Source organism: Hemicordylus capensis, chromosome 4 (genome assembly GCF_027244095.1).
Source record: "Hemicordylus capensis ecotype Gifberg chromosome 4, rHemCap1.1.pri, whole genome shotgun sequence".
Lineage (NCBI taxonomy): Eukaryota > Metazoa > Chordata > Lepidosauria > Squamata > Cordylidae > Hemicordylus > Hemicordylus capensis.
In genome coordinates, this window is record NC_069660.1 from 19,565,528 (window position 1) to 19,587,408 (window position 21,881).

Genomic DNA, 21,881 nt, shown 5'->3' on the forward strand with positions numbered 1-21,881 from the left:
GATGACATGCCTAATACATACATGAATTTTTGAAATGCAAACTGATCTTTGAATCTCTCAGCTACACCAGGTTAGTACTTATTTTTCTGATTAGATGAAAATCAAAAAAGAGGTGGTTCTTGGAACATTTAATTCAATGGTTGATGACAGCAGCAAAAATAATACGGGAGAAATAAAAGCAAACTCAGTAAGATCACTCACATAGCTAGATTTTTTGCAAAAGCCACAAACCAAAATATTTCTGCTTGATACTTTCTTTTCAAACAGTCTATATGACAAAAATTTTTTTACAATAAAACTACTTAATATGCTGACCAAACAGAGTTTTCCACAATGAATAGTTTAACTATCTAGTTAAAATTTCCTCTTGAATACAGAAACACAGGCGGAACACACACTGATCTTCATTCAGGACTTTAGGTTTCCTTCATTTGTTCAATTAAAACAATGATGATTGCAAGTATCCCACTATTAACTGCTTCCTTTGAACTAATTCTTCTCTCATTACTAACAGACATTCTTTTCTTAAATGATTATCAATCTACAACACAAAATCACTAATTTCTATGACAGTGGCCATTTCTGTTGTGGTCTTGCAATTGGGGCAGTTGAGCCACTGAAATCCACAGGGCTCAACTTCACATTTCAGATCATGAACTGTTCCTAGGAAATACTGCACTGATTGAATTATATAATCCTCTACTGGCATAGCAGGTTCTGGTTATGCAGCAGCAAAGGGGAACTGAATTCAGGAAAGAATTCTCCTCCAACCCAAACTGACCAGTTTTGGCATTTTATTTCAGACAATGTTAACTTAAAAAAAAATCTGATCTGCATACATCAATTAGTAAATGTATTACAACTGAGGAACTGTGGAATACAACAGCCTTCTACAGGAATTACTCTACTACAAAGTCATTTCATCAAGGGGCTCATTAATGTTTCATACTTCTTGTTTCAGAATTAAATATTGAACACAGACAGCACCTTGGTGTTTCAAGCATGCACACATTCATTGGAACAGATGCCAAGGAATTTATTCTTCTGGTCTGCACTAAACAGCCATGACAATTTCTCTGCCACTAATTCTGAGGGTATTTTGCTGAACTGGTTTTTGCTCTCAACTATAAAAAGCATTTGACACATCCTGATAAAAATTTAAAACACGCCACCATTTCCATATTCAGTGACAGTCAAATAGCTAAACAAAACAAACCTTTGAGAGTTTTTGGATGCTGATAGAAACATGTTGCTGTGGGCATGCACAATTGCCTTATCACTTTTTGCTGGTGGTGAAATATTACTGTCAAAAATGGACAATAAATCTACCCAAGCCTATTCTCTGCACTGAGGTGGTGGCGGAAAGCCTGCAAGGAGCAGACACACACGATCCATCTCCAGCACATACATACGAGGCTAAAGAAGATGTGTCCAGCTGCTCTGCAGGGCACTCACAGCTGCTCTGCAGGCAACTGACGAGGTGAGCAGGAGGCGGTGGCAGCAGCAATTGACAGACAGGAGGAGGCAGTAGCAGCCCACCACGGCCTTGCTTACCACCTTCTGCTCATGTCTGTTCATCACCTGGCTCAGGCACTACATTTTAATTTTCAGGCACCCAGGATCTGCTGAGTCCTGGGTCCAGAAGTTATTGGAACTGAGAACCTATTACAGTTTATCTGCTCTCTGAATTAGTCATATGTTTTGTCACTATTGAAACATTTCACACTTTTAAAGATGTGATAGTCTAGAAAGGAAAACCCGCAGCTTATACATAAAACTGAACCCACAATCATCTACCAAAAAGGGACTAATGTAAGGATAGCAGGATTTTTCAGTCCTGATGTTCAGGCAATCCTGTGAACTCCTGCTTTATCAGAAACTTGTTATGAGGTGAATGCTAGTCATTCTCTCTTTTTGCATACATAATCAAAATAATCTTCCAGAGGGAGTGATTCCCACTTATTCCTGGCCCAAGATGAGAGTCTAGATGTTTGTATAGTCCAGCAACTTGTGTAGTAGGTGCCTTTTTGCTTGTATTTTCCCTGTAAGGAGTGAATACTAACCTGCTGTTGCATACTGGTCTTCATGAGGGCTTATAAAGTCAGAAGGTGAAGCATAAATATCTTAAATAAAAAGTTAATAAAATAAACCTAAAAAACCAACGACAATATGTGAGATGACTCACCAATATTTGGTCTCATTCTATTAAAAATTCATTTAGCAAGTGCACACACCCCTTCTTCAGCACCCTTACAAAATAAATGGGGGGGGGGGGAGAGAGCAATGAACTCTCCTATGTAACAAGGCTTCCCTCCCTGCAACTGCCATCTGTACAGCTAAAACTGTACAGTGCTATGGAGAGCATAGCACTGAGGCAGTTGAGCAAATCCTTGCTATGATTTAAGCGGGGGGGGGGGGAGCTTGTCTTTATAAGCTCTTCGTGCCCAGCAATCTAGTCACCCTGCTCCACTTTAAAATGTGCCTACATGATAAAAGATTTTAAACTGTTTGTTGACAATATCTTTTAACATATACTGTGTCTACACACTACTTTATTAGTTAGCAGTGATATGTAAGGTTCATTTAAACAGGGAGCAATGATTACAAAAAGGGGATGTTGCTGTCATCTATTAAGCTTCTAAATTCCTTATAGTTACTTGGCAAGCCACAGCTAATAGAAGACCCAAACTTCAGGAAGTCTAGTAATCCATTACCAAATGCACTCAATCTTTAACCACCTTGCATCACCAAACTTCAGTATCCTCTCCACAGAAGGTCACGCTGAACACTACACTATGTTGGGGACAAATTTATGTTCAGTTCATAATCCTGTGAACGGTGGCATAAACGACATCCTTCTTTCAACTCCACTGTCGCAGCATACATATGTTAATCTTTGGCTTTCGTTTTCAGTCTTTCAGAGAGAATATGTAAATAAAATATAAATAAATAAATAAATAAATAGACTAAGAATATTTTAAAACCAGAATTGAAAATTAAGGAGCATAAAAACACGCCCTATCGAGTTTTTATATAAAAAAATAAAATAAAAATCAAACACACACACACACACAAACTTTGTCCACCCACATAACCAAGATGACTTATTTCCTAAGTTGAGAAACTGAAACATCATTTATTTATATACTCAACAGAAAACCAGGTAAAGCAACAAAAAACCCAGGGTGATCAAAAGATGATCAGAGAGATGGAGGGAAGAGAGAACAGGACGCTTTCCAGATTACATGCGACAACAGGGGTAAAATGCTTTGGCTTGGCAGGATCGTACTGAAAATGATCCCCAGAATCTCAAACTCCTACAACAGGAAAATACAGCTATTTTTCTGCAATGGACTTGCAGCGTTGCAGCACTATAAAGCAAAGATAAAATCTGAAACAGGCACTGGAAATGTGAACGGCACCTTGCTGTCAGTGCAGGGACTACGGTATTACAAAACTGGAAGTATGGAAGCACATTTAGCTGATCCATAGTGGCACTGTTGTAGGGTTTAATCTGGAAAGCACCCAGTGTAAGAATGCTTTTGAATTTTCAGTGACGTAAGAGCTTTCTTAAGTACTTGAAACAGTTTCTAAATGGCAACGTGCATGCAGAAAAGTGAGAATATTTCTTGCATATGCAGTTTTCAAGAAAAACTCAGGTAGATGCTGAATTTTAAAACATAACAGGGACATGACTGGCTGTACTGCATAGTTTACAAACACACACTTGGATGTGGTTTCTCTCCACATATTCACTGTATTAGGAAAGAGAAACCTATGTAATTTTAAGGGCTATAAAATCTTCATTTCTCTGAGGACTACTACTTTCCATTAATGCACTTAGAGAGGTTACCCTAATGAGCATAGGGTTAAGTTACTTTAACACATTAATTAAGTTACTTTAACACATTATTAATGTACATTTTTAAATGTACCACAGGAATATATCCAATACATAAATGAGCTCAGGTCAGACTGGATTTCCTCACTGGAAGCACACCTGCCAGAGGGCAGTCTGATGTTACAGACAAGCTATAGTGAAACGGACATCTCATCACCGTAACAGCAATGCTATGCCTCCTGCCTCAACGGCTTACATTTTGTTCACACTCACACACACCCTCCCACCAACTGCAAGCGACCAAGTTTAGCAACCAGCTAAACAAAGGGATAGGAGGGTGGGAGGACAGAATGCAGCAACTTCTCCTTGCCCTGAGTGGGCCCACTGAGGCAACAGCAAAGTCTTGCTGAGTCTTGCTGCAGCGCAAGTGGTTTCCCTCGGCCAGACTCTGCTGCTTCTTACTAGCTGTATAAGCCAAGTACGGTTCTTATGCACAGTTAAGATGGAAGAGGCGCCGAAGGCTGTAACACAGCTAGAAGGGCAGAAGACATCACTAAGTTGGGATCTTTTTATATTTTCTAAGTAGGGCTATCTGTAACAAACAGGACACTGCCTGACAGTTATTATTTGTGAGATGTTGCCAGTTCCCTATGTGTGGAAAGCTACATTCATTCTAACCTGGGAATGGCTAGTGCCAACTAGAGCTACTCATTAATCTCTAACTATTTCAAGATTATTAACCATGACTTCCTGTGAAGTTCTTGCTGAGTTGGAAATCTCTGCCTCTCATTGCAACCAACTATGCAGTAACAGCAGGACCATCAGAAGTGTCTTGTCAGTAAGCCAGAGGATGGCAATTTGTGAGCCAAGAGATGGCCCATAGGTCTCCACACTGTCAACCATTGAACTTTTTTATGACTAACGCGCATAAGAAAATTCCCTCCAAATATTTAATATGTCTTTCACCAGAAGCAAAGTTCAGAAACAAAGTAATAGCTAAACTAACTGAGAGTAGAAACCTCACATTTGTAATGGAACTAAAAAGAGCTATTCAAATACATCTTCATCAATATATAATAGAAATCCACATAAGGATTGTATTTCCCAATTAAAAGTTTCAGAAAATGCTTTCCATGGTGAATATTTAAGCTAGTTTAAGGCCAAAAAAGTAGTAGCCTTTTTTTTGGCCTTAGCTAAAGCTAGAAATATGACTCAAGACACAGGGGTTTGATCCATTTACTATGGAACCTTTCATATTTTTATAGAACATGGCAGAGACTCTGACAGCAACAAAAGTTTAATTTTTCACCCTGAACAAGTCGCTCATATTAACGATTTCTTAAGCTCTGCTAAGAGCTTCATTATCAAAGACTTGCATAAGCAGTAATACAATATTGCTCGCCATACCCTTTTTGAATATTTTCTTCAATTCACAGGTGTCAGCATCAAACCAACCAATCAGTTTTATGGAATGTTTTAAATTCTAGGTGCACAGTACTACTTGTGATTGAAAATCTGACTGATGGGTGACCGGCAATGCCAGCAACACACACATATTGGGGATGTCTGGGTAAGCAACACTTGCCTACAAAGCCCTTGTTATCCGTTCTGAAGCTGAAGTATAATGCTCAGATGACTTGAGCACATACACACACACACACGGTATGTGCACCAAGCATTATCTTCTACAAAAAACAGGTGTAAGTAGCCTTCAAAATAGCAACAGTCTTAAGCAGCTTGAAGTCCCACATACAATTTCTTAGGCTTCTTTGCACCTAGAAAAAGTCCTATTAGAATCCTGAAAATCAAAGCTTCCTTTAAGAAGGGAGGACCTCATTATCCATGGGGGTTTCATTCCCGCAGATTACCATTGGTAATGAAACCACAGCTAATGAGGCATTGAGTCTATGGGATCATGGGAGTTAGGTAACCAGACTAAACAAAACAAATCCCAAAGAGCACCCCCAAAACATGAAAACAGGCCAAATAAAGTGACCTAACATGCTCCGTGGGCCTTCAGGAGTCTAAGGTTGCCCCCAAAAATCTGAAAGTCTGAAATTTGTTGGAAAATTACAAGGTGTTTAAAAACAACAACCCACAAATGAGCCATAAAATGGCACTCCTCCACAAAATGGCAGCTGGAAATGACCACCGAGTTAATTTCTGGCCATCCCAACCCATGGATACACAGAATTAACCCCCTTTTGGCCATTTTTATTCCACATATGCTGTGGTCGGGTGTCTATTACCCTACCACAGATACATGATAATGAGGTAACCCTGTACACATCATAGACTGTTATCAGAAAAGTTGGAGTATGTGATGAGTTCCAATGTAGTCTTCACTGCTGAAGTAGCAGCAACCTCTGGAAGAAGTCCTTGAGATGTTGTCATTAGAAGTACACTAAGGCTACACACTCAATTAAAAAAAGAGAGAGAGCTTTAAGGAATATACCTGCCAATTCTACCTGTGATGATCTGTGCTTGTGGTGAACAGGTCTTTTGAATTGTTCATTAGAAAATGAAGATAAAACTGGCCTGTTTGCCACAAAAGGTAAAAAATGCATCTGATCACAAGTTGAACACAATGGAATTCATTTCTTAGGCAAAATCTAAGCAGAGACAGCTACCTATCAGGATAATTCTTTTCACACTGAGTTTTATCCAAGAGATTGTTCAAATCCTCTTCTCTCATCTTATGCTTATTTGTCAGGAGTTTGAGACTAGTGTTTTAAAGAAGCTATCACATGCAAGCTCTTTGAGGCAGTAGCCAATATATCATGTTCCCAACTGTTTGCAGTGCAATAATAAATATGAAAGAGTTGATCTTGGATCTGGGTTCAATACCTAGCTTACCCATGGGCTCTCCTGTGTGGCTCTCCCTCTCAGTCTGCAGTATGAAATTATTGTTTAAAATAGGTTAAGTATTCTTCAGTGCTAAATCAAATAAGCTTGGCAAAGTACTTTGCATAACAAAAATACTATAAAACTATGATTATTAACAACAGCATTATTAGTTCTGGACCATAATATTTTGTGACACTAGCCACATTTGCAAAGTTAAAGGCAATGAAAAGACTGATCAATGGAGAATACTATGGGATTTTGGACAACTTCATTTGTGGAGCCTGTATATTAATGGAATTTTATGACCACTTTAAATGCCACCCTGTGCTTCAGTTACCATACTACTTTACCTCCACACTAAGTTCAGAGGCCATTCTTAAAATGCACCTTAATTGAAGCTAAGCGCTTCATACAATGTCCATCCAATACACCTGTAACTATGGGCAGAGGACGGCTTGTGCAGAACAGTATACGGAAGAAGAAAAGATAGCTCATGTCTGCCCCCACATCTGCATATGAGTACTTGGCCAAATAATCAAGTCAGGCACATTGGGAATCCTAATAATCTTTCCTGCAAATTTCATTAAACCATATTCTGTTTTTGCGAAAATCAGGAATGACAGAAGAAAAATCAATCAACAACCCCAAATAAGCCTGTTGCCAATAAGAATTTATACTTACTGGTGGGAAGTCAAAATCTATCTGGTTCGCTAAGTTTAATATGTAGTCGATTCGAAACTGATTATCTGGATTGGCTAGCTCAACTGGAGGTGCAAGATTTCCCATTGCTGTCACTATTGTCTGTACAGAAAAGTTAAAAAAAAGTTATCAGAAAGCGAGGGGTTAAAAGGTTAGTTCAAAGCAACCAGGAAAGGCTTGTAGACTTACCTCTATAGCTTCTTTAATATTGTTTTTAATATCCTGAATTTTCATTTTTTTCTCCCTGTAACCAAGAAAACATAGCAAATTAAATTTCTAGATTGTGAAGAGATAGTATTTGAAGAAGAAAACAAAGGTCAAAGAAGTTTTATCAAGACAAATAATCTTCAATAAATCATGTAGCTAGCCAGCTGCTAGCTACTGAATACATATGCAGACCCAGCCAGCTTATCTAACTTTGTGGGGGAGCGGCAGGGATGGGGGAGAGAAATGGATTTTGATTTCAAATCCATGCTGCTCATGTAATAACAAAGGTTGTATAATCAAGAGGAAGGAAGCTTCTTTGGGTACCAGCTGGGTATCCACCTCACCACCTTTGACAGAAATGAACACTATAAAAAAGATGAAAAAATGCTGAATACTTTCATTTTCACTTTTGGAAAGATGGAAATTGAGTCTTCATTTTTTTAAAAATAAAAGCCTAGAAATATGAAGAAGGTTCCCAGCTGTTACGACCTAAGACCAATATTCTTCAAGATCTTAGTGCCTTCGCATAGACCTCAATACTTGATGCACATTGTTAACCAATCTCTGTCTCTCTCTCTCTGTCTCTCTCTCATACACATACCTACACACACACACTTCTCCTTGGTGTGCCTTGGAATGTGCATCCCAATGCGGCGGACGGGCCTGATCGGCTGAAACACACCCAGGAGCTGGTCGGCGCGAAAGCAGAGGCAGGGGTGGGCCCAGCCCAGCCGCGGACACAAGGCCCAAGGGGGGGGGGGGCAGAGGTAACCGCTGGCCCCAAGTCTATTAAACTTCCTCCACAGTTCTAATCCATAGCTCCATGGAAGAGCATCTGTTTTGTTTTGTCTCAGTTTCAATCCCTGGCATTCTCCAGGTAGGGCTGGGAAAGAGCCACTGCCAGTCAATATAGACAATACTAAGCTGACTTGGTATAAGGTAGTTTCCTATGTTCTTAATGGGCTATGTTTAAGCTTGCATGCCTCTGCCTATATGACTGTGGTCATGATTGCATATTTTCATTGCCATTTTGATGCTGCAAACAAAACTATATGAAAATGTGTATATTCAAACACACATACACTTATTCATTTACCTATATTAATTTTAGCCCCCAAAATGCACTAGGGCAATTAGTGGTACATCAGAAATTACTGCTAGGTCTTACTTTCGGGGTAGGTCTTACTTTCGGGGAAACAGGGTATTTAATCCTTGGGTAAAAACAGGCCAATACCAAAAGAATTTATACCAGCTCCAAGATGTTTCTCTACTGCTTTTCAAATAAAATTGTTTTCCTCTCTCTCTTTCTTCATTTGCTGGAACCTATGAAAATATTCTCCACTTTCCATAAAGATTTAAGAAAAATGTTGCACTTTGCCAATTTCTATCAATCATTTCATTTATTTTCCTACCTAAACACACACATCACTGAATCACCACAACAGTTTTTCTGAAGTGAATCAATAAGCAAAATTGAAAAAGTGGTAAAGAAATTAAATTTAAAGCAAAAGTTGTTAGATTTGGCATGCCATGTACTATCTTTATCTTAAGTGGAAAGGAGGGACTTGACTGTCCCATGTATGATGAAAAGGCTTTGTCTGAACCTACAATGATCTAAGGACAGTTGTGGGATTGATTGCTTTGGGACTTCATATAGCAGTTTATTTCTATCCTGCTTTTAAGTGCAAGAAAAAAGGGCTTACAAAAACCAATTAAATACACAATGATAAAATCATACAACTAAAATTTCAACTGTCAAAACAGCAGTGAACAACATACAGTGGCTGACATCTAGACTAATGTTTCATGTGCACAATGGGAGAGGAGATATTTCCACCAGTCACCCCATTCCTCTGAAGCCACTTAAACCTCCCTAAAATATGTCCCTGAGGGTCCCACAACCCTCAGGGGCATATTTTTGGGAGGCACATGCGGCTGCAGAGAGAAAGGAAGATTGGCAGAAATCAACCTTCTCGCACTGTGTATGCAGAACGTTTTCCCACAACTGCAATGTTAGTCTTGATCTCAGCCAGCAATGTTCCCTCTAACAGAGATGCCAAGATGCTGACTACAACTCCCATAATCCCCAAGCAAAAGCCACTGCAGTTAGGGATTCTGGGAGGAGTTGTCTGTCAACATCTGGGAATCCCTGCTAGAGGGAACACTGTCAGACAGTAAAACCAATGTGTCATCCTATGGGGCCAAATGCTTCCCACAATAAAAATATCTTAACCTTCTGTCAAAAGGTTACCAAGGAAGATACCAAGTGAACTCCACTGAGAGGGAATTCCATAAAGAGAGTGCTGCTACTGAAAAGGCCAAGCCTCTGCTACCTGCCAAATCCCTGTCAATGGTGGGCCAGAAAGCAGGGCGTTTACCTTAGACCTGGGCAGGTATGTATGGGAGGAGGTAGTCCACAGAAGTGGAACTTTGCAGGTGGAACCATCTAGACACAATATGGCTTGGATCACGAACATGACAACAGCAATGCAGTAACATTAATTTCTCCAGTCTGTAGCACAGTTCAACATCAGTCAACTGTGTACTGGATGTGCAACTTGCCCATGGAACACTACAGAGCAGCTTCCTCACAGCCTTGAACTTTCATGAGCCTAGATTATGACTACTTATCCTTGTAACAGTACAGCTGGGTGTGCAATGCTTTTTATCCCCAGAGTAATTTTGCAGGGTAAGTTGAAAGGATTTAGCCAGAGGACTACAATCGGCTAAGAATCAAGAACCCAGAGATGAAAGTTTGGGGCAGTGTACAAATGTGATAGATGGATAGGTAGGGTGGTGACTCAAAATGTATATAACTTTGGCTGCAGAATACAATACCTCACTAAGAAGAGTAGAGTGAACACTCAAAAAGATAGCACTAGGTTGCCTGGAGGGACTGCAACTTGTTCAAATCAAGGCATGCATAATGGAAAAATCATTAGCAGCTGTAGAGAACTAGTGCATATTATTTAAAAGATATAATGTGCTCCCAACTCCACTTAGTCGTATTAGGAGACATTTAATGTCCAGAGATGTGCTCTGCATTTATGCTGATATTATGATATTTACTTGTGTTTAAAGTAGTGCAAACCACCCTAATCGCAGGACATGTTTTTATTTAAATTCATGTATGCTGACCTCTAGGCAATCTCTCTCATTAACAGCTTTTACCAAAGTTCAAAGTTATTGACAGGAGAATTAAGTGATGATGTATTTCAAAGTGGTGCAAAATTCCTGCAATTGACAAACTGCTAGGTAGTCATCATTGTCTTTATGACAGGAGCACTCAAGTCCCTATTTCTGTCTTGTGTTACCATGGCCCTATGGTATGTTCAGTAAACAAAGAGTCTTATTACAGCAATGAACGTATCATCTCATTTTGTGTTTTGTAATGTTTACTAAGTGTACGTTTTCCATGACAATGGCGTGCCGAGTTTTCAAAAGGGTGAGGTACGTCAGGAGTCTGGCAAATAACTTACTTTCAAGAGCAATTTAGTAACAGTTCACCAATGTACAAACAGTAAATCAACTTCTTCATAGAAAAATTAAGCATAACAATTTTTTGGCCTGCTGACTTCCAAGATGTGCAACCAAGTATGCACTATTTCTAAAATTATCATCATCACCACCATTAACACGGCAATATCACATCCGCCCTGACTCAAGGAGAAATCATGATAATAAAGGTTTATTTTAATTTTTTTTTTAAGCATTTTATTTTGAAAGGCCATTCATTACCTGGCAACATTTTTCTTCTGCATCTTTTTAAATGAAATATTTAAAGATGCATTAAAACACATAATTTTGGCTATTAGTCTGCTGTGCAAGAGTAGTCACCACGTTCTCAATCTAGACCAAGGGTAGGCAAGCTTGGCCCTCCAGCTATGGTTGAACTACAATTCCCACAATCCCCCGGCATAATTTACAACTGTATTTGTGTGACACAGACACAATGTGCCCACCCCTATTCTAGACAGATACACTTTCTTCTGCCCTGGATCAAGCTTATAGAATCCTTTTTGTAGCTGAAGAGGCTGTACTCCGTGCTGCTTGGCTGGCGCTGTGACAGTCAGGATGATACTTCTTCTACCCCCACCCCTAAATTACTCACTGCAATTTTTCAAGTCTAAAAACCTGATTGGTCTTTTCTGGAAAACACAGATTGGGGGAAAACAACAACTGATCAGATAAACATGCAAAACAATGTGGAAAAGGTTAAAATAAAAAAAGCAGATGGTCTGCCTAACTTGTGCAGGAGAGACAAGAAATTGACATTTGATCCGGAGGCTATACATGCGTCATTCGAGGAGCAAGGGTAGAGGGAAGCAGAGCTCATCCTGCAGCAGCAAAATCTAGATCTGCTACTGCTTATGAGTGCATCTGTCATAAGAACAGTCCTGCTGGATCAGGCATCTAGACCAGCATCCTGTTTCACACAGTGGCCCACCAGATGCCTCTGGGGAGCCCACAGGCAAGAGGTAGGTGCATGCCCTCTCTCTTGCTGTTGCTCCCCTGCAACTGGTATTTAGAGGCATTGTCCCTCTGAGGCTGGAGATGGCCCACAGCCACACGACTAGTAGCCATTAATAGACCTGTCCACCATGAATCTGTCTAAACCCCTTTTAAAGCCATCCAAGCTGGTGGCCATCACCACATCGCATGGCAAAGAATTCCAAAGATCATAGGAACATAGGAAACTGCCATATACTGAGTCAGACCATTGGTCTATCTAGCTCAGTATTGTCTTCACAGACTGGCAGCGGCTTCTCCAAGGTTGCAGGCAGGAATCTCTCTAAGCCCTATCTTGGAGAAGCCAGGGAGGGAACTTGAAATCTTCTGCTCTTCCCAGAGCAGCTTCATCCCGAGGGGAATATCTTGCAGTGCTCACACATCAAGTCTCCCATTCAGATGCAACCAGGGAAGACCCTACTTAGCTATGGGGACAAGTCAAGCTTGCTACCACAAGACCAGCTCTCCTCTCCAATTATGCGCTGTGTGAAAAAGTACTTCCTCTTAGCAATAGCAATAGCACTTACATTTATATACCGCTCTATAGCCGGAGCTCTCTAAGCGGTTTACAATGATTTAGCATATTGCCCCCAACATTCTGGGTACTCATTTTACCGACCTTGGAAGGATGGAAGGCTGAGTCAACCTTGAGCCCCTGGTCAGGATCGAACTTGTAACCTTCTGGTTACAGGGCAGCAGTTTTACCACTGTGCCACCAGGGGCTCCCCTGCAGGCCTAAATTTCCCAACCTTCAGTTTCATGTGAGAGAGGGAGGAAAGGTTCTCTTTGTCCACCCTCCACTCCACACATAATTTTATACACCTCAGTCATGTCTCCCCTTAGTCGCCTCTTTTCCAAGGTAAAGAGCCCCAGATGCTGTAGCCTAGCCTCATAAGGAAGGTGCTCCAGGCTCCTGATCATTTTGGTTGCCCTCTTCTGCACCTTTCCCAGTTCTACAATATCCTTCTTAAAATACGGTGACCAAAGCTATATGCAGTACTACAGATGTGGCCGTACATCTGGACTATATGTGCCTTGGACCCGATGCAGCAAGGCTGTTCTTATGTTCCTCAAACTCTCTTTTCGCCTCCCTTATTGTCATCTTGCATTTCTTTTGCCAGAGTTTGTGTCCCTTTCTGTTCTCTTCATTTGGACCAGCCTTCGAATTTCAGAAGGAAGTCTTCTTCCTTTTTATGGCTTCCTTGACATTACTTGTTAGCCATGCTGGCATCCTCCTGGACTTAGTGGTACCTTTCCTCCTTTTGGGTATACAATCTAACTGGGCTTCTAGTATTGTGGATTTGAGTAAACTCCATGCATTCTGGCACGAAGTGACCTCTCCTGTTTTTCCCTTTCAGCTTTCTTTTCACCATACTCCTCATTTTGGAGAAGTTTCCACTTCTGAAATTCAAAGTGTCTGTGTTAGACTTCCTTGGTGATTCTCTCCCCACATGTATGCTGAATTCGATCGCATTATGCTCACTGTTCCCTAAAGGGAACACTGACTAAAGAGTAGATGACACTGACATCCCGCACCAGGTCTTGGGTGCCACTCATGATCAAGTCCAAGGCTGCCTTGGGCGGAGGCTTCTCTGGTTGGTTCCAAGACCAACTGTTCTAGGGCACAGTCATTCAGCGTATCTAGGAATCTGACCTTTGTGTCATTACCTGACTGTGAATTTACCCAGTCTGTGCGCAACTGAAGTCACCCATTATTACTGCTCTGCCTCTCCTTGATGCCTCCCTGATTTCCTGCTGCAACTCCCAGTCACTGTCAGCGTTTTGATTAATAGCACATTTCCTTTCAAGCCTTGTATTGTCACCCACAGGGTTTCTGTGGAGGACTCCAGTCATCTTAGGTTTTCTAGCTTGTTAGAATTTATCCCTTCTTTAACATACAGTGCTACTCCACCTCCAAGGCACCCCTCCCTGTCCTTTCTATAGAGTTTATATCCAGGGATAAGTGTCCCACTGGTTCTCACTGTTCCACCATGTTTCCTTTATGCCCACTTTATCTATGTTTTCATTAGCAACCAAGCACTCCAGTTCACCCATCTTGGGGCGGAGGCTTCTGGCACTGGCATATAAGCACCTATACGCTGAATCTCTCACCTGGTGAGGATGGACATGCTATCTTTCTTTTGACTCTTTGAGCAGCTGGCACAGCCTTCTGTCTGCTCTTTATGTGGTCCTGCTCTGTCCCCTTCTGTTTTATCTGAATCTTTTGCACCCTCGCACTTTAAAGGGTGGCATTTGCCAAACTGGATTACTGCTCCCGTTGGCTATTCCCCAGGCGTCATTTTAAAAGCTGCTCTGCAACCTTTTTGATTTTAATCGCCAGCAGTCTGGTTCCATCTTGGTTCAAGTGCAGCCCGTCCCTTTTGTACAGGCCTTGCTTGAACCAAAGTGTATCCCAGTGCCTAACAAATCTAAACCCCTCTTCCCGGCACCAACATCTTATCCATGCACTGAAACCCCTCAGCTCCGCCTGTCTCACTGTACCTGCACGTGGAACAGGTAGCATTTATGTGAATGCTACCTTGGGGGTCCTGGACTTCAATACGCTACCTATCAGCCTAAATTTGGCTCCCAGGACCTCCCGACTACATTTCCCCACATCGTTGATGCTGAAGTGCACCACGGCAGCAGTCTCCTCCCCAGCACTGCCTAACAGCCTATCTAGACCCTGCGTGATTTATGCAACCTTCACACCAGGCAGGCAGGTCACTGTGCGGTCAACACGTGGGTCACAAACCCATCTCTCTGTACCACTAATGACTGAATCACCCATTACAGGGAGGCCCTGGAAGAGTATCCCTTGTGTGAGAAGATATGGGCTTATCTTCCATGAAAAGGGTCCCTTCTAAAGGAGCATTTCCCTCTTCCTCAGACTGATGTCCTCCTTCCCCGAGGCCTTCATTCTCCCTGACAGCAGAAGAGCTATCAGCTCTGGAGTGCGATGCCTCTACCACATCCCTGAAGGTCTCGTCCGCATGCCTCTCTGTCTCTCTGAGCTTCTCCAGATCTGCCACCTTGGTCTCAAGGGAACGAACTTGTTCCCTGAGAGCCAGGAGCTGCTTGCACTGAGCACACACCCATGACTTCTGCTCATGGAGCAAACAGTCATATATGCGGCAATCTGTGCAATACACTGGGAAGTGCCCCCTCCCCTGCTGACTTTCTATCTTCATACTGGTTTTGTTGGCTGTTTACCATATTTAGAGATAGTTTATTAGAAGGATAGGTCTCAGCTGTAATGGTGAGCTATTTAACTGTCCAAACAGCCTTTCTTAAGAATATGAGGGAGAGATCAGTAATTATATGAGGAAGGGATTTGTACTTACCTTCTCTTCTCTACTAGGCTCCTTGTGACCACACGGGCTTGTTCCAGGCTCCCTAACCCCCCCCCACTTCCCACTAAACTCCCACAAAACTCCGATGTCCTGTTTGCTATCCCTTTTGGGTATGCTCTGTTTGCTATGCTCTTGGGCCTACACCTCTTATGTAGAGAGTAGGCTTCAAACTGAGACACATGATGTGGGTCAAAGGAATGTGGGGCTCTCCACAGCCTATCTGACTCCACCCCCTCCAGGCAGGGGCAAACAAAAACATTGGGGTTAGCTAGCCCTGGCAAACACCACACAGCCTAGGACTTATCCCTTAAAGAGAAACTAGTCCCTCAAAAACACCCCTCCTCCAGTTAGTTTGAAGGGAGAAAGGCTAGATGTGGTTCTTTTTAGAAAAGCTTGCTCACCTCCTGAAGCTGCTTCTGCTCTTCCCAGAGTAGGCTTCAAACTGAGACACAGGATGTGGCTCCTAGAAAGCCACATCTAGAACACAACAGTAGTCAGGGAAGGATGATGAGTAACTTTGGGAGGGAACATAGCTCAGTGGTAAAGCACATGCTTTGCATGTAGAAGCTCGCAGTTTCAATCTTTGGCACCTCTAGGTACTGTTGGGGAAGACCCTGTCAAACCCCAGAGAGCCACTTCCACTCAGTGTAGACAATACTGAGCTAGACAGATGGGCCAATAATCTGATTCACTATAAGGCTGCTTATGTTCAACATTACAACACTGGTGTCAAAGGCAGAAGCTTTTGTCTAGTATGGAAGGTGTCAACACTTATGTCTGTCTCCACTGTGCCATCTTATACACAAAGTTGCTGTGGGAAGTGTCACTAAACGGCTTAACAATGTTTATTAAAAAATGGATCACAATCCGTCAAATGTAAACCCCTTTAAATCCTGGCCCAACGGATTAACAGGATGTTAAAAATCCTATCTTAAAACCCCCAGATGAGTTAAAAGTAAAGATAGAGAAGAATTTCAGAAATGGGGGAAATTTCAGATAACTTCCTAATTTAGAAATTCCCTAGCCATTTGGCTTCATCTCATAATGATCAGCAGCTCATTTCACTACACCTCAAACTCATCAATTTGTGAAGACGGGAAGGAAGAGAAGAGAAGAGAAGAGAAGAGAAGAGAAGAGAAGAGAAGAGAAGAGAAGAGAAGAGAAAACAGTCATTGGAGTTAAAAGTGAAAGCTTGCTTCTAAGATGATCCTGAAAACATGAACCCTGGAAGGTGTTTATTATTATTGTTTACTCACTAACCAGGATTCACAGAGGAGAAAAGCCAGTTGTCACCCAAATGGAATGAATGATCAGGTATGAAGTCCTATTCCTCTGCAGCTTGCAACCCTCTCAAATGTAAACGTGTCCAGATCAATTTTAGAAAAAGTTATAAAGGAGGATCTAGTCCTGTGAACCAGAATCACATACATTTTCACAAAGATATGATTCAGCATTCTGAAGGCCTTACTGTCTGTTTTTATATTGTTTTACGCAGTTTGTTTTAATTGGTGATTATGTTTGGTTTTTATCTGTGCCTTTGGATGTGGCAGTCTAAAAATGTAATAAATAAATAAACACAAACACACACATTTAGAAAACATCATTTAGGTCCTAGTCACTTTCCTGTGCAAATTTGCTAAAGATTTCAGCATACATGTGATTAAGTCAAAGTCATACAGGTAGGAGGAACTTCTTGAAACTCAAGATATCCTTTGCCAGTGCCAAGAACAACTGAAGAACATTTAGACCACAGCAATATATGCCAAGCACCAGCCTCATTTCCCATCACAATTTTGAATTAGTACTTAAGGGCACTTTTCAACAGCTCTGGGCATTATGTGGCACCAAGCCTGCTAACATGAGCAGTGATTGTAAAAGTTCCAAACCACATACAATTTAGGGCTCTCCTAAATTCCAATAAAGAATTCAAATTACGGATGTCTGCAGGGAGCGCATTCCACAGTCCAGGAGCAGCTACAGAGAAGACCCGCCTCTGGGTCGCCGCCAGATGAGCTGGTGGCAACTGGAGCCGGACCTCCTCAGATGATCTTAGCGTGCGGTGGGGATCAGACTGAAGAAGGCGCTCTCTAAGGCAACCTGGACCTAAACTGTTCAGGGCTTTAAAGGTAATAACCAGCACTTTATATTTTGCTCGGAAACATATCGGCAGCCAGTGCAGCTATTTCAAAACAGGCATAATATGGTCTCTCCAGGTTGCCCTGGAGACCAGCCTTGCTGCCGCATTTTGAACTAACTGAAGTTTCCGAACTACGTACAAAGGTAGCCCCACGTAGAGCGCATTACAGTAGTCAAGCCTGGAGGTTACCAGCTGGTGCACCACTGTTCGGAGGTCATCCTCCTCTAGGAATGGACGCAGCTGTCAAATCAGCCTAAGCTGATAAAAAAACTCCTGGCAATGGCCTCCACCTGAGATACCAGAGTGAGGCCTGGATCCAGGACTACCCCCAAGCTGCGTACCTGCTCCTTTCAGGGGAGTGTAACCCCCATCCAGCACAGGGAGATCTAACTCATCCCTCAGATTCTGAGCCCCTACAAGGAGCACCTCTGTCTTGCTTGGATTCAGCTTTTACTGGGCTTTTCAAACAGTTGGAAGTGTTTTTAATTCAGATTTGCAACATAAAGAGGCTTAAGGGGGGAGGGATGTATTTAATTTGGTTTACTTAATGAACATTGAGTCCTTGATTATTTTCTAACATGTTTTTCCCTCCTATTTTAACACCACTATTCTTCAGGAAACAATACAACCAACCTCTCCCCAAACAAGCAAAAATGGGGCCAAGGCCTGGATTTGATTTCTTTATCTAGGATTTGATTTATGGGGGAAAGGGAGGAAAACCTTTAATGAAATTCACAAGCCACAACCCTCTCCAGTTTTTGCCAAATTATGTCCTTAGCGAAACTTTCTAAAAATAGTAGCTAAAGGGTATGTGCATCACAAATGTAAGGGGGCTGGCCCCCCTGTGATTTGAGTACTCCCTTTATTCCATTCCCTGCCAGTCATTACTAGAAATTCATCATAAACTGATATAGTAATAATCACATCCCAAATTACAATTCATTTGTGTTCCAATACTAGAAAGTACTTTGTGTTCTGATATTAGAAAGAAAAAGAACTCAAGTTCATAAAAACCAGATGGGAGGGGTAGGAAATTATCTACAAAGTATTAATTTTTGAGCAACTGAGTTTAGATCAAAAGTTTCTTTAAATTCTTCAAAATACCATAATAGATTTTATGCCTTTTAACCCAACTTTCAGCCCAACTTACCTTCTACTTAGTTGTTGTTTTTAACTGAAGCTAATTGATATAAATATGAAAACACATTTAGTAATAGAAAGAAAACTGTGTGTGTGTGGAGAAGAAGAGATCCAGACCAGCATTGTGTACACTAAAAAACCATTTCATGTATGCAAAAGGGGAATGTTGTTTTTCGGTGAACCTTCCCTTCCCTTTGTAGCCTTCTGAAAAATATGTCTGAGGGTCCTACAACCCTCCACATTTTCAGGAGACACAGTGGAAAAATCACCTCTCCACCACTGTGCACATGAAATGTTTTTCAGCATGAACAATGCTAATCTGTATGTCAGTCAACAAAAACTAACTTAGCTCCCTCAGGACTCCAAACATAATAGCCTTACAAATGTGTATTCAGGTTTTTTATATCCACCTTGCGCCTGCACAAAATATGTCTTCCCTACCATCAGCTCCCAAAGCAACACAGTATTATACACTATGGGAGCTCTAAGAGTCCTTTCCCCCGCTGCTCTCCTGACAGTAACAACTTCCAAAAAATGCCCCAATGGGATAAAAGCAGCTGGGAGGCCATTTTCTGAGAAATAATGCAAGGGGAAAGAGTTAAGAAGTCACTGCCTTCACTCCAATTTTCTTTGGCTATACTATGTTCTTTTTTTTTTTTTTAAGAGTACTTTAAAAGAATCACAGAAAATAAGGACTATGTAGTTCTACCTCATATGTATTTTTAAATAAACATGTCATTTGTGTGTGTATCAACAGACACTGGTTCAGGAAACTATATTCAACCATAACTGAAGTCAACAGTTGGACAATACTGGTCCCTCGGGTAGAGTGGAGATGAAGCCAGGGAAAGTGGAGCCAGAGCTGTGACTCTGGGTTGTGACAGTGCCATTATGGAATATACCATGGGGTGGAGCCAGAGCAGAATGGGTTTCCAAATCAGCCTCTCCATATATGCATCACTATAATCTGTAAGGAATCCAGGCTTCTACCCTAGCCTTGCATCAGACTAAGAGAAGGCACCACTTGTACACATCCATGACAAATGGAGTCTTAGCTCATTTATATTAAAGGAAAACATTCACTATAAAATCCAGTAAATCCTATGATTAAGTTGAGGTTTTCCATGAAACAATGTCAGGAAGCAGTTGGGTAAAAACCAAAAATCATGTGGGTAGCATTACACTGAAACCAGAGGACCTCCCTCATGCTATTTTGAAGATCTATGCTACTTACAAGTTATCCCAAGTGCCAACATTAATTAGTACATCCATTCAACTTTGGGGTCTTGATACACAGTGTGGTTTTATACTAAACTAATATATGCATTGCCTGTTGCTTCTGCTTACGTATTCATGACAGCTTCTCATACCAACTTCACTCTTTAGGGATGTGCATGGAAGACCGGTGGTTCGGCTGGTTCAGAGGTGGAGGAGATATCTTTAAGGATGGGAGAGGGTACTCTTATGTTGTGCGTGCGTGCAGCAGCAACAACTTCTGGTCTGAGGAAGCATGGGGCGGCAAGGTGGTATGCTGCTGCCCCACCGGACCATTTTAAAAGGCAGCGCTGGTGGGGAAAATGCAGCAGGAGGGGCAAGAGCACCCTCCCTTGTACTTAAAAGAGATCCCCCCCCCCAGTTCGAACGGACAGGTGCCAGTTCTGTGCATACCACTATCACCCTTGTGAGAATAGATTAATTATAGTATTTTTAAAAAATGCATGTCATATTTACAACATTTGAATGAGTGAGTGACCCAGTTGAGACTACTAATGTAAGCTATTCCACTTTTATTCCTGCAGAAGCTCGAGGTTAGTACAAAACTGTTTCCACTTAATTTTCCAGTTAAGATATGATAGTTATAGTGTGACGTACACAAGAGTTGCTACAGGCGTTCTACTGGCAAGGTTGTGCCTCTTGGGAAATGTTCAAGGTAACTATTTGACTTAACTGCATATTTATTACTGAATGCCCACTATCAAAACAGAGAAGGAAAAAGTCAGTAGGGTAAAGCTTTTCACCTCAGGCCATCCATCTTAATAGCTCGTCATTAATATAAAAGAAAATAATTACCAAAACACATTGTATTGTCCCTTGCTGGAGTACCTCACTGCATTTTTATATACCAGGTTTTTCTATAACAGCTGGGACCCACAGAAGTTATAGATAAAATAACATTTCATATTAAGGCCAAGGAAATAGATAGCTATATTAATTTCTTTTTAAAAAAAATTGCTTACTTAAGACATAGGCCGCAATCCAGAGCTGCACATACACAGTGGAATTAGGTTTGTGTAGCTCCTGTTCATTCTTCTGCCACACTTCTCAACACCTTTATCTTAGTTCTTATAAATATGGTTTGGGGAGTGGATACAGCAATTTCTTGGAGTTTTGTTCAACTCAGAAGTTTGCTGTTCTATCCTAGCCACAGAATCCTGTAAGAGCTAGCATCCAAACCATTTTATAACAGGTTTTCGGTTCCCATTTGTATTAATAATAATAATAAATTCAATTTCCATACCGCCCTTCCAAAAATGGCTCAGGGTGGTTTACACAGAGAAACAATAAATAAATAAGATGGATCCCTGTCCCCAAAGGGCTCACATTCTAAAAAGAAACACAATATAGACACCAGCAACAGACACTGGAGATACTGTGCTGGGGGTGGATAGGGCCAGTTACTCTCCCCCTGCTCAATAAAGATAATCACCATGGTAAAAGTTGCCTCTGCCCAGTTAAGAGAGGCAATTGTATGTCATTGGAGAGGGAGGACCAGCTGGCGCCTTTGCTGGAATCCCTCTTTGCTTATGGGGTTGAGTGTCTGGTAAAGGAGGAGCTGGTTAGGTTGCACCTTAATCTTCCACTTGCTCTGGGAAGCTCTGCTCTCTGGCTCACTCCTCTCCTTGGAGTTTAAACCATTCAGCACACTGTGTTCTCCTCCTTGGCCCTCACCAAATGACCCACAAATAACTGCTGGCGGCCAAGACAGCCTAGTGATGGGATGTTTCTCTTGCCCATGCTCTCAGAGGCACAGTCCCTGCTGTGCTCCTTCCTGCCAGAGTACTCTGCCTCACTCTACCTTTGAGTGGTCACTGGACTAGGGCCAAGCTCTGCCTCCCGACATATCTGTCTCCTTTTTGCAAACAAATAA

At 41.6% G+C, this 21,881-nt stretch overlaps 1 protein-coding gene across 7 annotated transcripts in view; it reads right to left on the reverse strand.

Annotated features, from left to right (window-relative positions):
- GNAS (GNAS complex locus) overlaps nt 1–21,881 on the reverse strand; it is a 290,975-nt gene that overhangs the window by 102,031 nt on the left and 167,063 nt on the right. For all 7 annotated transcript variants that reach the window (XM_053244154.1, XM_053244162.1, XM_053244156.1 and 4 more), the window contains 2 exons: nt 7,577–7,631; nt 7,370–7,489 (listed from right to left, as the gene is read on the reverse strand). In XM_053244154.1, coding sequence (XP_053100129.1) covers nt 7,370–7,489; nt 7,577–7,631 — 175 coding nt within the window. The remainder of the gene's footprint in view (nt 1–7,369; nt 7,490–7,576; nt 7,632–21,881) is intronic.